The sequence below is a fragment of the Macaca nemestrina genome, chromosome 3 (assembly GCF_043159975.1).
Source record: "Macaca nemestrina isolate mMacNem1 chromosome 3, mMacNem.hap1, whole genome shotgun sequence".
NCBI classification, from domain to species: domain Eukaryota; kingdom Metazoa; phylum Chordata; class Mammalia; order Primates; family Cercopithecidae; genus Macaca; species Macaca nemestrina.
This window is the reverse complement of record NC_092127.1, coordinates 86198176-86212154: the sequence shown is the minus strand read 5'-3', so window position 1 is coordinate 86212154 and position 13979 is coordinate 86198176. Positions and strand designations below refer to the sequence as shown.

At 39.7% G+C, this 13979-nt stretch overlaps 1 protein-coding gene across 12 annotated transcripts in view; it reads right to left on the bottom strand.

Moving 5' to 3' along the window:
* The window catches only part of LOC105486329 (ubiquitin conjugating enzyme E2 D3), a 74808-nt gene that overhangs the window by 19761 nt on the left and 41068 nt on the right, over positions 1–13979 (bottom strand). For 3 of the 12 annotated variants that reach the window (XM_071093244.1, XM_011749174.2, XM_011749166.3), the window contains exon 2: positions 12655–12806. The exons of 2 other annotated variants lie outside the window; for them this stretch is intronic. In XM_071093244.1, coding sequence (XP_070949345.1) covers positions 12655–12678 — 24 coding nt within the window. In that variant the 5' untranslated portion in view covers positions 12679–12806. Of the gene's footprint in view, positions 1–12654; positions 13386–13596; positions 13737–13761; positions 13900–13979 lie in introns of those variants that run through there. 7 more of the 12 variants (XM_011749173.2, XM_071093243.1, XM_011749169.2 and 4 more) reach the window with 5 other exon arrangements.

The window sequence follows — 13979 nt, the reverse complement described above, 5'->3', positions numbered from 1 at the left end:
GTTTATGGCCATTAAACTTGGTGAGAGCACTCCAATAACAGAAGGTCCTAGGAGTGAACACTGGACTAATTTAATGCTAAGAAAGGGAATCTTGGCCAGTAACCTGAAAAGTTAAAAGAAATACTGAACGCGAAGAAAGGCCTTGTCACAATAAACAACACGGCACAAAAAACAACTTGTCACAAAAAACAACAAAAATAGAGTAGACAAGGAGAACTGTCCTGATATACTGTGCCAATTCACTTTTGAAACTCATCACAACTGCTTACAAGGTTGCCAGAGATCCCAAGATTCACAATTTAAAGATAAGGGTATATCACACACCCTTTATATGCTTGCCTACATAGATATACCCTCATATCTTCCACATATTCAGGAAAGGAAGAAAATTCATTCCAAATACATTGATTCTGATCAGTGGGAATTACAAAAATTTGTATCACAGTTCAACAATCTGTAAAAAAAAAAAAAAAAAAAAAAAAAAAAAAAACCTACGTGGCTTTTGACCTTCAAAAAATTTTTAACAGAAAACATTAACCCAAATCAGTATTTCAAAGACGCTTTTTTTTTTTTTGAGATGGAGTTTCACTCTGTCATCCAGGCTGGAGTGCAGTGGCGTGATCTCGGTTCACTGCAACCTCCGCTTCCTGGGTTCAAGTGATTCTACTGCCTCAGCCTCCTGAGTAGCTGGGATTACAGGCAAAGGCACCACACCTGGCTAACTTTTTTTTTTTTTTGTAGTTTGGTTTTACCAGAGATGGGGTTTCACAGACGTGGCCAGGCTGATCTTGAAATCCTGACCTCAAGTGATCTGCCTGCCTCAGACTCCCAAAGTGCTAAAAGTACAGGCGTGAGCCACTGCACCAGGCCTGCAGTCTTACTTTTAATCTTACTCAGGCCTACTTTTTCTCTGGGTTCTCTTCTCATCTCTGAAATAGGAATCACTACCTGGCACATAATGTACTAGGTACATAACAAGCAGACCATGTGTAGACCAGCCATCCTGAACCAAGATCCCTGGGCAAGGCTCTTAATTCATCTGTTATCGAACAAAAGCAAAACTGCTCCATACATGGGCCACATAATATAACTCCTTGTTTACTTAAATTTTTGACCTATGTGATAAATCCTGATGCTTAGTTGTCTAAATGTCTTTGTAAGTATCTGAATATACCTAACACTGAAATAAGAGTTTAAGAAACTGACAACACAATCCAAGTTTTACATTTACTCATAATTACCTCAGTAAACATACTAGATTTTGCATTTAATACGTGTTAAAATGTCTGAACAAAAATATTTAGCATAATTTTTTTTTTTTTTTTTTAAGAGTTTCACTCTTGTCAACCAGGATGGAGTACAATGGCGCGATCTTGGCTCACTGCAACCTCTGCCTCCTGGGTTCAAGGGATTCTCCTGCCTCAGCCTCCCGAGTAACTGGACTAGAGGTGCACACCACCACACCCGGCTAATTTTTTGTATTTTTAGTAGAGATGGGGTTTCACCATGCTGGCCACGCTGGTATCCAACTCCTGACCTCAGGTGATCACCTTGGCCTCCCAAAGTGCTGGGATTACACGCGTGAGTCACCATGCCTAGCTAGCATAAATATTAAGTATTTTAATTTTAAAATAAAAATCAATGTTATCATGGTCGCTCTAAACAAAATACCCAATAATGTTGGAATACCTCATTATAAATAAAACTAAAGGTCAGAAAATTATAAAGTTGACCTAGAATATAAACACCGTACTACTTGAATGTTATACATTTGAATTACAAAGAAAGAAAGAAAGTATTTCTTAGAGAATGAGTTTTCAGCACACTGATATTTATCCATCACTAAGCCTTTAAATGTTAGCATTATTATCCTTTTAGAGTGAAGGTGTAATTTCAGCTAGTTAACACTGGGTTTTAGCTCTTCACTCCCATAATTTCAGGTTCTTGTTACTCTTGTATCACTTCTAAATGTCCTATTTTCCAAGTACTCCATCACCAAGACATCTCTTTAGTAATAATCAAAGATATAAAATCAGGTCAATAAGCTTACCTACTTTAAATTCAATACAGAAAAATGACCTAAGTATTTTAACAATCAAAACAAAGGTCTTTTTTAAAGATAAAAATGCTGTTCTTATTTCATCATTTTCTTTCTTGCTCTGTAAACAGTATCTGAAAGTACTAAAGTACTACTTAGTACCCAATAGTAACAAAACCATGTATAAGCACTTACCTTTGAGCTATCAAATAATTTTTGTAACATTATGTGCCCACAGAATGAGCAAGACAGTATCTTAGGGAAAAAATGTAAGAAAAGAGTAAGTCATAGCAGATGCTCTTTGTAGCTAGCAGACATTTTGTCTACTCAATAAACGATCTTACTCATGAATTCCTTTTCCCTTACTCCAAATCATGTGACTGGGTCAGCCATCATTAACCAATTATTTGGACATGACTAACCACAGAATTTTGTTTCCTCAGTTGGGACCCAACTATTAGGCCATTGTCCATCCCAACTCAAGATTTTCCAAATCAAAGGGACATTCTTCCTTCCATAATCAAGAGCTATAAGAATGGGACCCATAGCTGTCGACAGGCATGTGTCATGGACTTACATGGTGAAGTCAAAAGCTAAAGAGACCATATTCAATAGCAGCAATAACAAAGAGCTGACTTTCCATACAGATGTGCAATTTCGGTTCCTGAGGCTGTAGCTTGCTCTGGTTCCTACACCTAATTCCATTCACTGTTAACTATCCATCCCAGTTTCCTTCTAACAAATCCCTTATTTAATCTGGATTATATTAAGGAGTTAAAAAATATATACAGCAGCGGGGAGAGACCAATTCTGAATACCAAATATGTAGATTTTATCCCACTTAAAACACAATTTAGTGTTTGAGCTTTGCTGAAAGACCTGTAAGAAATCTAAATGAAGCTAAGTCCCAAAATTGAATTAAGAGTAACAAGGTTAACTTTAACACTGGAGGTTAATTTAAATCCATTTCTAAAATGAAAACGTAATGTTCATTTCACCATCAAAACATTCATTCATTCATACGAACACTGCCTTTTTGGTGCCATTCATGTTAGATATAAAACACCAAGATAATTAAGATAGAAATGCCTCCTCAGACTCAGCTAACAGAAAGTCTTGCAGGTGCAAGACAAAACAAAAATCATACTTCAACAACCTACATGCTTAAAATAAAGAGATTCAAATGCTCTGTGAATCCTGAAAAACCAACCACTAACTTTTCCTGTGTTTAGAAGAGTGACATTTGAGCTGGGTCTTGATGGAAAAATAAGCAGGCATTTACCAAGAAAAAGAAGTAAGAGAAGCATTATAAGTAAAGAAACTCAAAGTCAGGAGTGTCAAAGAACACATGGTATAAAAATTTGCCAGAACAAATACTGCAGAGTTTGGTATACCAGACAGAATACAATTGGAGAGTGGTAGATCTAGCTAGAAAGGCAGGTTATGGCTTGATCTTTTAAAAGAGCCCTTGAATTTAGTCAGACTATTCCAAAGGCAACGGGAAGTCATTAACGGTTTAAAAACAAGACAAATGAGTTTTGATTTTTAAATATACCAGCAGTCATACACCACAAGTGTTTAACTGTACTCTTATAACCACTTTACAGAAATAGGGCTCATCTCTGTTTTACATTCGAGTCCCTTAAGAGGGGGAAAAGAAATGATTACATTCAAGCACAGAACATGTTCAGCTTTAGGATAGGTGAACTAAGTGTACCTCGTAACAACTTAAAAATTAGGACTGGGGGTAAGTTTCAAAAAGGTTCCTTTCTCAATAGGGTGTCCTTGCAAAGATAATCTAATGTTTGGCAAATTGAGGGAAAAAAAATCTCAACTGAACCCAACTATCACTCAATGCTCCAGAATGAACATGATATGGAAAACTCACGTTTTCCTTAGGATTTGTTTCCCCATAACTATCCACTGTTAGTCTTTATCTCATTATAAGTAGTGTGAATCCAGTACTACTTTTCAAGTTACATGGCCTGAGAAAATGATTCTATCCCATGGCAAGACTATTTACTGGACTGGAAATCAATTTCCAATGACGCACATACTCAGCGTTTTTAAAAGTAATTTTGTCTATGATAGTCATCTAAAAAAATGATTTTAGATCCTAAAGTTTCACAGGCTTCCAGGACAAAAACAATGTAAAAAATGACACAATTGAAATTTTCAGTTTATTGCTTCCTAGTAGTCTAGAGGAAGAGGAACGGAACGGTGCCAAGAACCAGAAAGAACAGCTCTCACAAGGCACCTGTAAAATTTTTTTAAACTGTGCTGACTACCCCTCACCTAAGGGGAACAGCATTACTCAACTCTTAAGACCATTGAAACAGGCAAATGTTTGGCTGTGGACACTGACATACTTTAGGAATTGCTCAAGGATCCACTCATGTTGAAAGGACACTAAGATGGATCAAGTACATACAATCAAGGTAAAACACTAAGAAACTGTACTAGTTATAAAAAGAACAAAAGTTTGGACATTTCTTTCCCACGGAGTGCTCTTTTAGGAAACTCTCTCCTTTTAGTATCATCTTCCTCTGAGCTGCTTCTCCTCCAACTTTCTGCACACTTGGCTAGTGTGAGAATCCAGACCTTCTCACTGAAAAGAATACTTGTATTTAAAAGCTGTAAAAAACCTGTAGGAAAAAAAGTCAAGGAGACCCCTCTGCCTTCTAAGCTAGGTAAGCGAGATCCTCTCAAAGCTCTCACATGGTCTAGTTCACCTCATTAGGTTACAACATTACAAAGAAATTTGAGATAGCAACAGACTCCACACAACTGAATTTGTTGCCTATTTTCTGAAGACCTGGTGGGCACCATGGTAGAAAACAGGGTAGGATTCAGAGGATCTTTTCACCAAAAAAATCTCTCTAAAAGGCAACCAACAGGTTACAGCTTAAGCCACTCGTGAGTGTTCTCACCTGAAGTACATGATTAAGCAGCAATGGGTTTGGCCACTATTTTTTTTTTATTCTGAAACATTCCTTACACGAGATTTTTAATACAAAGCCTACAAATGGTTTATTTTGAGGAAGACCTTTACTGTAGTCACTATGGGATATGGGATTTAATAGATGATTGTTGGAGATGCTAAACTATGCTTTCTGCTTCTCTATTCTCTATCTTCCTCATTCAATGATGAGTGGCACTAGCAGTGGTGACCAACCACAGGCTACAAAGAACAGTAGGCCAAGGTACTGAAAACATTAAAGGCCTGAAAGGATGCTAGGAGAAATATAAGAATGTTCCCTCCCCTGCAGGGCACGGTGGCTCACATCTGTAATCCTAGCACTTTGGGAAGCTGAGGCAGGCGGATCACCTGAGGTCAGGAGTACAAGACCAGCCTGGTCAACATGGTGAAACCCCATCTCTACTAAAATACAAAAATTAGCCGGGCATGATGGTAGGTGCCTGTAATCCCAGCTACTTGGGAGGCTGAGACAGGCGAATTGCTTGAACCTGGGAGACTGGTTGCAGTGAGCCAAGGTTGCGCCACTGCACTCTACCCTGGGCAGCTGACCAGGACTCCATCTCGGGGCGGGGGGAGGAAGCCCTCCCTTCAAAGAGCTTATAAATTGGAAATACTAAAAATATTTGCATACAATACTAAAAATACTTATTCACAAATATTTATGATTATAAATATTTATGAAGCTACAGAGCAGCCATGTTCCAGGAGCCCAGTATCTGAACATTCGGTTAACTTTCTTTCAATGACAGCCGGTATCTGATCATCAGATCAACATAACCGAAAGGTACCCTTTATGTAAACAAAGTTTTAAATGTCAACCCTATTAAAGCATAACACCATAAATAACTTATTCTAGGTTTCATCCCCCAAGGTTTGTCAAAATTTAAAAGCCTATATAGTGGCAAGGCCGAGTTCATGGATTCTACCTTTAAGACAGTAAAAGTATCACTAAGATGTTCCACAAATCATTTGTTATCCCAATCTCTACCATCTATTCTGCATGTCATCACATAAAGGTCATACAGAGGACAGAATGTAGTAGTACAGATACATTTCCTCTCAGCACTTTTGAGAAAACTCAAAAGCTTATGCCACAACTAAAAGTTATTGTATTCTATTTAAGAGTCTATTTCTTTCAGTACTAAAGACAAGATTTACATGACTCAAAGACAAGATTTGTATGACTGTGAATCAGCACTATAAAAACAGCCCTTGCCTCAAAAACCTATACTGAGCAACACAAAACACTACTTTGGGGACTGGACAAGATGACAAAATGAGGTGGGAAGCTAAGGGAGTAAGTGTCTTAAGAAATTGTAAGAATCCTCCTCAAGGAGACTACAACCAACATTGAAAAATACAAAGGTGAGAACCAACAATAGAGGTCAAAATGCAGTGCAATTAGCTGCCCATCAGGCAGACAATAACTAATGTAATTGTTCATATAAAGATCTGGTTTACTACAAAGTAAAAAGTTTGGTTAACTTTAACGTTATGAAATGTCTGTATAAAATATTTAGATACGAACGTCAAGGAAGAGAACAACAAACTTTTCAGAAATGTATGATTATTTCAAGAGAAGGATGCTTGGCAAAAAGATACGAACGATTTCACAGAACTCCAAATAGTCCCTTTAAAACACATTTTAATTTGAAATTTCTTCCGAGAAATCCTTTTTTATCTTAAGGATTAACAGGTAGGCACTGCATAGTATCTCATTACATCACTGACAAGGCATTAACTTCCTGTTTAGTTGCAATTATAGGTGAAACAAGCATGCGTGTTCATTACACAAGGTACTAAAAATGGATTGAATGAATATTACTATAATTTTCTTTGGATCACCACTGAAGGTAAAGTCACTTAACATTATTCGAAGCCATTCTTTTGTAAGCACTATTTAAAAATGGGCAAAGAAACCCAAATTTAGATTTGAAGCTCTGCTCCATGAAAGCAAATAAGGTATTTTATGGACATTAAAAACAAAGAACAAAATACAAAGATTAACAGCTGCCCAGTGGTAGAAAACATTCAATTATACATTAGCCAATAAATTACAGCAAGGTTACGATTAATGTAAGTATTTCATACTGAAAAATGTAGCCAAGAAATCATGACTCACAATTGAGAAACATTTAAATATGACAAATTCAGCTATCAAAAGTTGAAAGTCTCTTTTACAACAGATTATGTTGAAAGTATAGTTAGGCGATAAAAACCAGATGTTTCAATAAAGTATAAAAATACTTCCCTAAACTTTTCCCTTCCCTACATAACAAGGTTGAGGATACAATTCTGAATAAATCTTTATCTAATAAGGGAAACTGGACAGTTAGATATCTGAATGCATTCATTTTTAATTATGAAATAACATTGCTAAGGTAGCAAGCTCAAGACCACAACATTTCCAAGAATGAAGAGTTTAACTTCACTAATTTCAAAATACTGGTTTTGGCAAGGAGAATTAAAGAAATTAAAGAAATAATAAAAGAAAAACCACACTGTAACAATACTAGCGTAAAAAAAATAGAAAATTTATTTTAAATACCTCCCCTACTAGATCTAATATTCTTGAAAGGTAAATGTACAAAGTGACAAACTATTCATGTGTTTACATGCTTATTTTCACCATTGAACACAGAGAGTACCATAGGTAAGGTTTACCATAAGTAAATCTTCCTCATTTATTCCCTAGGACTAGAATACTATGTCTAATGCAGATTAGGACCTTTATTCCCCTGTATCTGTGGTTCTTAATCAGAGAGGAGCTTCAGAATCACCTAGAAAAATTTCAAAATTATGTGTTTCCAGGGAAAATGATTTAGTAAGTCTAAGACCCCCAAGGATCTGTATTTTTTAAAAAACTCTATGAACAATTTGACATTTAAAAATAACTAAACGAGTATAATTGGATTGCAACACAAAGGATAAATGCTAGTTTTTTTACCTGCTTTAACCTGATGTGATTAAGCATTGCATGCCTGTATCAAAATATTTCATGTAATCCATAAATATATACACCAACTATATACCCACAAAAAATTTTTTAAAAACTCCAAATGTTCTGGAATATAAATGTAATTTATGTCAAACCCAACAATATATATTATTCAGTCAGCTCTTACATACGCTAACAGATATAAGAAAATCACTATTTAAAAAAAGAATGCAAAAACCAACCTAAGTTTGAGATATTAATCTGAAACTTTTAATCTCAGTATTAGGAACCTAGTTTCTTTTTTAATAGAAAGATTATAGCAACACGTTGTGGAGAATCCTCAAAGATTGCCTGTCTTGGATAAAAAGGGTCACCTCAACTCAGGGGCAAAGTTTGACACAGCAATCTGGTGACACAGTAGTTCATCCCATTGAGGGAGCATTCAACTTTTTACCTGTGTAAATAACAAAAACTAGAATCAACACTGCAGATGAGCATGATGAAAGAAAAGTATGCCGTGTCAGTCACGCACCCTTTTTCAAACTAAATAAATACTTAGGTCATATTATCATCATCCTTCAGACACAACTATCCCACACAGGAAGTCAGCTGGCTATAGACAAGCCTTGAGGATCATATATGAAACACATGCCAAACAGTTTACCCAGCCTATATACTAGTTGGGGACAATAAGTATATTTTGTTCACTCTTAAGACCTCCTAAGCAGTTAACTGGCACATGTTAAGTTTTCAGTGCTTGAAGAGACTACCCCAAAAGAATTAAATCCACTTCCACTTTCAAAACATATTAGCTAAAATCTTAACTCACAAATTAGCTATAATCTAAGAGTAAAGCTAAATCCCAATTACTTAGGTGTGGAAGTGGGAGAGCAAAGCAGCTTATTTCAGATAACAAACTAAAACCACATACATTATAAAATAGGAATTGAAGGGCCGGGCGCGGTGGCATACACCTGTAATCCCAGCACTTTGGCAGGCCGAGGCAGGCGGATCACAAGGTCAGGAGATCAAGACCACCCTGGCTAACACGGTGAAACCCTGTCTCTACTAAAAATATAAAAAAATTAGCTGGGTGTGGTGGTGGGCGCCTGTAGTCCCAGCTACTCGGGATTCTGAGGCAGAAGAATGGCGTAAACCCGGGAGGCGGAGCTCGCAGTGAGCTGAGATGGTGCCACTGCAGTCCAGCCTGGGTGCCTCACTATCTGATTTCAATCTCAGTTACTGACTAGTTGTGTGACTAGACAACTATTTCTCTGGGCCTGTCACTTCATCTATAAAATTCTCACATCTATGCCACATAGTTGTCTTGAAGATTAAATGAATTACGGTTTAGATGAGACTGCATTAAGTCTTAACTATTGTTAGTAACAGGCAATACTATATGAAAACCCTAAAAGATGATATCAAAGTATAGTGGTTAAGAACACATACTCTGGACCAGGCTGCCTGGGTTCTAATGCCAACTGTCACAACATGAACCCGGATCATCTTCTTAACCTCTGTGCCTTAGTTTTTCAATTTCAAGATGGAGATAATCTTGAAATTATCTCAGCGGAAGTGGTGGTAGGAGGGGAACCAGAATCAAATTAGAGTTTTCTAACCCCTTACCCATGGTTTCCCTGCTAGTTGCTTGCTTATAACATTAAAGTCATACTTGCAGAAATAAGAATCCTTATGAAAACTTAACAGGGTGTATACAATGAGAACATGAGCTATTCTTTTAGGCTTGGTTCATGTTATATTTATCTTCAAATGTCCCTAAAACACATATACTGTAGTCCCGGTTTATGGGAGTGGTAAAATTGTCTATGGCCCTTAATACCAATCAACTTGTGAGTGCCACTTTTAACTCCTGTTGTTTAACAGCCCTATTTAAGACTATATTACAGCTCGTTCAAATAAATACAGGAAAAAAGTTGATTGGTCTAGTAGTCAAAAAACTTACTCCAAGAACATAACTGAAGCAAAGGATAAATTCAAAGGCTCGATCAAATGGACTGAAGGTTAAAAGTATTCCAATAATCATTTCAGTAAAATATTAATGACGAATACAAATATATCTTAGTATTTGAAATGTGGAATCTTCAGACAAGAATAAACTCGAAATAGGTACCTAACACAAGGATACCATACTGACATCAACGAATACTTGACCCTGTATTTCTAGAACAGGTGCCTAAACCTAAGAGCATTCCAGTTCAGAGTACACTCACTAAAATTGTTTGGATGTGGAATGTTTGAAGGTTGCCTCATGTGATTCTAACATTAACAGCTGAAAAACCAAACCACATGCACATGTCAAAGTTTCTGTAAGTTAAATCAATAATGTTCACATAAACACTGGTTTTTCCTATCTGCCAAGTTTTTATGTTGTGTCTATATTACATAAATCTTCAAAATATTATTTCGAATATTAATTATTTTTAAAATACCAGAAGACAACCTGATATTAACTAAGAGTATTAAACTAGAAATCAAATTTCTTAAAAACGGTTAAGAATTATAAATTGTGACATTAAAATAGCAGTAATAACTATGAGTGTCATATATCAAGGGCCTGTTCAAATCTGCATATTAATCCTCAAAACAAATCTACGAACTCAAAATTTGTTTTGTTCACTGCTGCCAACCCAATGTCTAAAACAGTGCCTGGTACACATTAGGCAAACAGCCATTTATTGTTCATACTACAACAGATACCCTTCTTGTAAAGGCACACGAACTTGCCCAGAGCTCGAATTCTAACTGGAGCATTTCTGCTCCAATGTTAACACTCTTAGCCACTGTTACATTGCCTCTCTAAAGCTTTTAAATCATTTAACTGGTGTCACAGCAGCTGGGTATGACCTGTAAGAGAAAAAAAATCAGTGAGACCTTCCTTTAACGTGTTCTGTTCCACATGCACAAAAAGCTATGGATCTAGAACGACTCCACATTTTAGTGGCCTAAACTAATTCCAACAGAATAGACTTTTATTTGTACTGAATGTTATGCTCGTTGCGTAAACTACACTATAACATACAACTAGGCTTCTCCAATATGTTCCTGGCCTTTAAAGTGGTCACAGGAAGAGGATATTATTGCAAAATAATATATTTTACTTTAATTAACTCCTAAAAAGCTTTTCTTCCTCTTTTCTTTCATTTCGCAAATACAAAGATTTAAATTTATATTTCGCATAACCCAAAATGACGATGTAATGAAGGCCTAAAACAAAATTCAAGATTTCATATCAATATATATTGAGTGAAGATTTAAACCTTCCTCTTTCATGAAACACCAATCTTGCCAAATAAACTTCAGTTATAATTAAATACATGCAAATGTAGTAGTATCAGGTCTATTTTAGTAAAAGCAAGTTCTTGCCATTCCTCTCAGAACTCTTCTTAAAAAAGTAATGTATTAAAACCAAAGTTTCTAACACTCACCGCCCCCCCACCATTTTTCTAGTAAGGCTGAATTTATTCCATGACATTTTTTTCAAGTTAGCTGTAAATACTCCACCCTCCTCGATTGTGCAACAACCAAACACACCACACAAACACAAGTCACAAAAAAGGGAAATACAATCTAAGAGTTTGAATTTAGATAAGTTTTGAGCAGAGGATCTTAGAGCAGTGCACAACCCTATACAAAAGTTAACATTTAATAAAGCATATTATTTCACATTATTACGAAAGGAGACGCCGGAAAGAGCCTGAACCAGTTAAAGCAGCCGCCATCTTAAAATGCGGGATAGAAGTTAGAGCAAGAAAATGAGACTAAACCACCGGAGGTGGAGGTTCCGCTCACTCCCAGAGCTATGAAAAACCCTAGTTTTTTTCCAACTTAAATCGATAATATACTATCAAACCACTCAAGTAACGAAAGAATCTTCCCCAGCAGTGTTATTAAATAGAATGAGGCAAAAATAGGTACATCTAGCTTTCCCTTACTGCCATCGCACCCCTTATCCACCCCCACTCCCCAGCCAAAAGGAAAAGGGAGCTTCCAGAAGACCTTTTACATCAGTTCCCGGTGTCCCTCGGATAAATAGCTTCGGGTGAAAAGCCGCAACTACAAAATACAGGAAGTGGCAACACTGTGTCATTCCATCTCCTCCCAAACCCACTTATTCGGTGTAACCTGCCCAGAGTCGACGAAGAGTTTCTACTAGACTCACTCACTGTCCTTCAATATGCGAGACTTCTACCCGACCCTCAGTCAAGTTCGGGACTCCCCAGATTTTTTTTCTCCCCTCCGAGTTTTCTTTCTCCCCGCTAAAAGACCTAGATAACCTTGATCTCACAACTAAAGTAAGTTTTCAAGCACCAAGAATAGGAAGCGCCATGACATCTGCTGGAGCGTCTCTCCGCAATTCGGACCCCCAGAAGAACTCTTAAGCAGCAAAAAAATAAAATAATAAAGGCGCCTTAAGTCACTCTCCTCCACCCCTAATTTGCACCGATTCCACTGAAGCACACTCATAACATCTCACTTGCCACAAGTGTTCTCCGTTCCCTAACTTTAACCTTCATTTCTTCAAGAAGTATATCCGCGTTCTCCATCCCCCCCAATGGAAGAAGTGATCCAACTAGTATTTTCAGAATTATGCTTCTTTTCCACCCCCACGCTTTCCTCTTGGCCCGAGCCTTCCTTTTCTACTACCACCCCAATTCCCTTGTCCCCGCGGGTTACCTTATTAATCCGTTTCAGCGCCATAGTGTGTGCTTGTCGTCTGGCTCCTCACTCTCTCGGTGTATGCTCAAAGGTCCGGCCAAAACTCTTGATTATCCCGGCGGCGGGGCAGGATTGTCTCGTCTCACAGCGGCTCTGCCAGACACAGGCGCCTTTTGCAAAAACGGAGCAGATCAGCACTCGCACAGGCCCCGGAGAGCCCCTGATGAATCCAGGTCCCTTAAGGCGGCCGCGATCCGGGGTGGGTGGGGTGGCGTGGCAAAGCCACCAACAGCCTCAGTACTGTGTTTTCGGCCCGAAGTGGGGGCGAGGGTGACGGGAAGAGCGGAGGTGGTGGCTACAAGTTTAACTTCCCGGCCTCTAGAAAGGAAGAGACCCGGGTGGGAAAGGAAGAGGCGTAGGAGAAAGGGGTGGGTGCGGGGCAGGGTCCGGAGCCCAGCAGAGGAGGAGCCGGGGCCTAGTCGGCGCTATACCGGCGTCACTAGGGCAAAGAAAGGCAAGGGGGGAGGGGGAAGCAGAAGACTCCGGACGGACGCCGGGCTGCTTTTGGTTTCTGCCCAAAGGTGCGGCCGGGTAGGGGAAGGAAATAAAGGAAGGGAGGTTTGATGTGTGTTGCTGTCCTCGCAGCGAGCTATTCTGTGTCGCCTCTGACGCCACCGTACACTCACTCCGCCTCCCAGCGCGCTCCCGCGCGCGCCCGCCCAGCCACCTCCACCACGCGCCCGTGCTGTCCCTGAGGCTCCGGCTTAGGCGCGAGGACGCGCCCATTCCCCCTCCTCCTCCAGCAGGAGAGGCCGCGGCTTCTCCAGCCTTCCCACCCTACCCCACCGCACCCAATAGGCTGGCCGCTCAAGCCGCCCAGGGCCCGCACTACCCCTCTTACCCGGCCGGCCACTGGGCCGGCCTCCCTTCCCTGCCCTAGCCGTCCACACCCACGCGTACAGAGGGGCCGGGGCCTCCCTCAAGCTGCGGCCTCGGCCTCCTCCCCGCGCGGCAGCTGGTGCCTCCCCGGCCCTACGGGGCTCACGCGCACGACACAGCCACAAGATGTCCGCTCTGACGGAACTACTGCCAGCTGCCACGCTCCGCCCCTCCCCCTCCTCCTGCCTCTTCACCGCCGCGGATCAGTCCGCCAACGCCGCCGTCGCGAGCACAGGACCGATGTGAGGCCGAAGCCAGACGGCTTGCTTCCCACGTCCGGGGCCGAGTGAATACGTGCCAAGCCCTTTTCCTTCTCCTTCTCGGAACAGCACCTTCTTACTAAACAGATCGGAGATTGGACCAGAAGGGCGGGGGAGGGAGGCGGATCATGGGCTGGGGGAGGG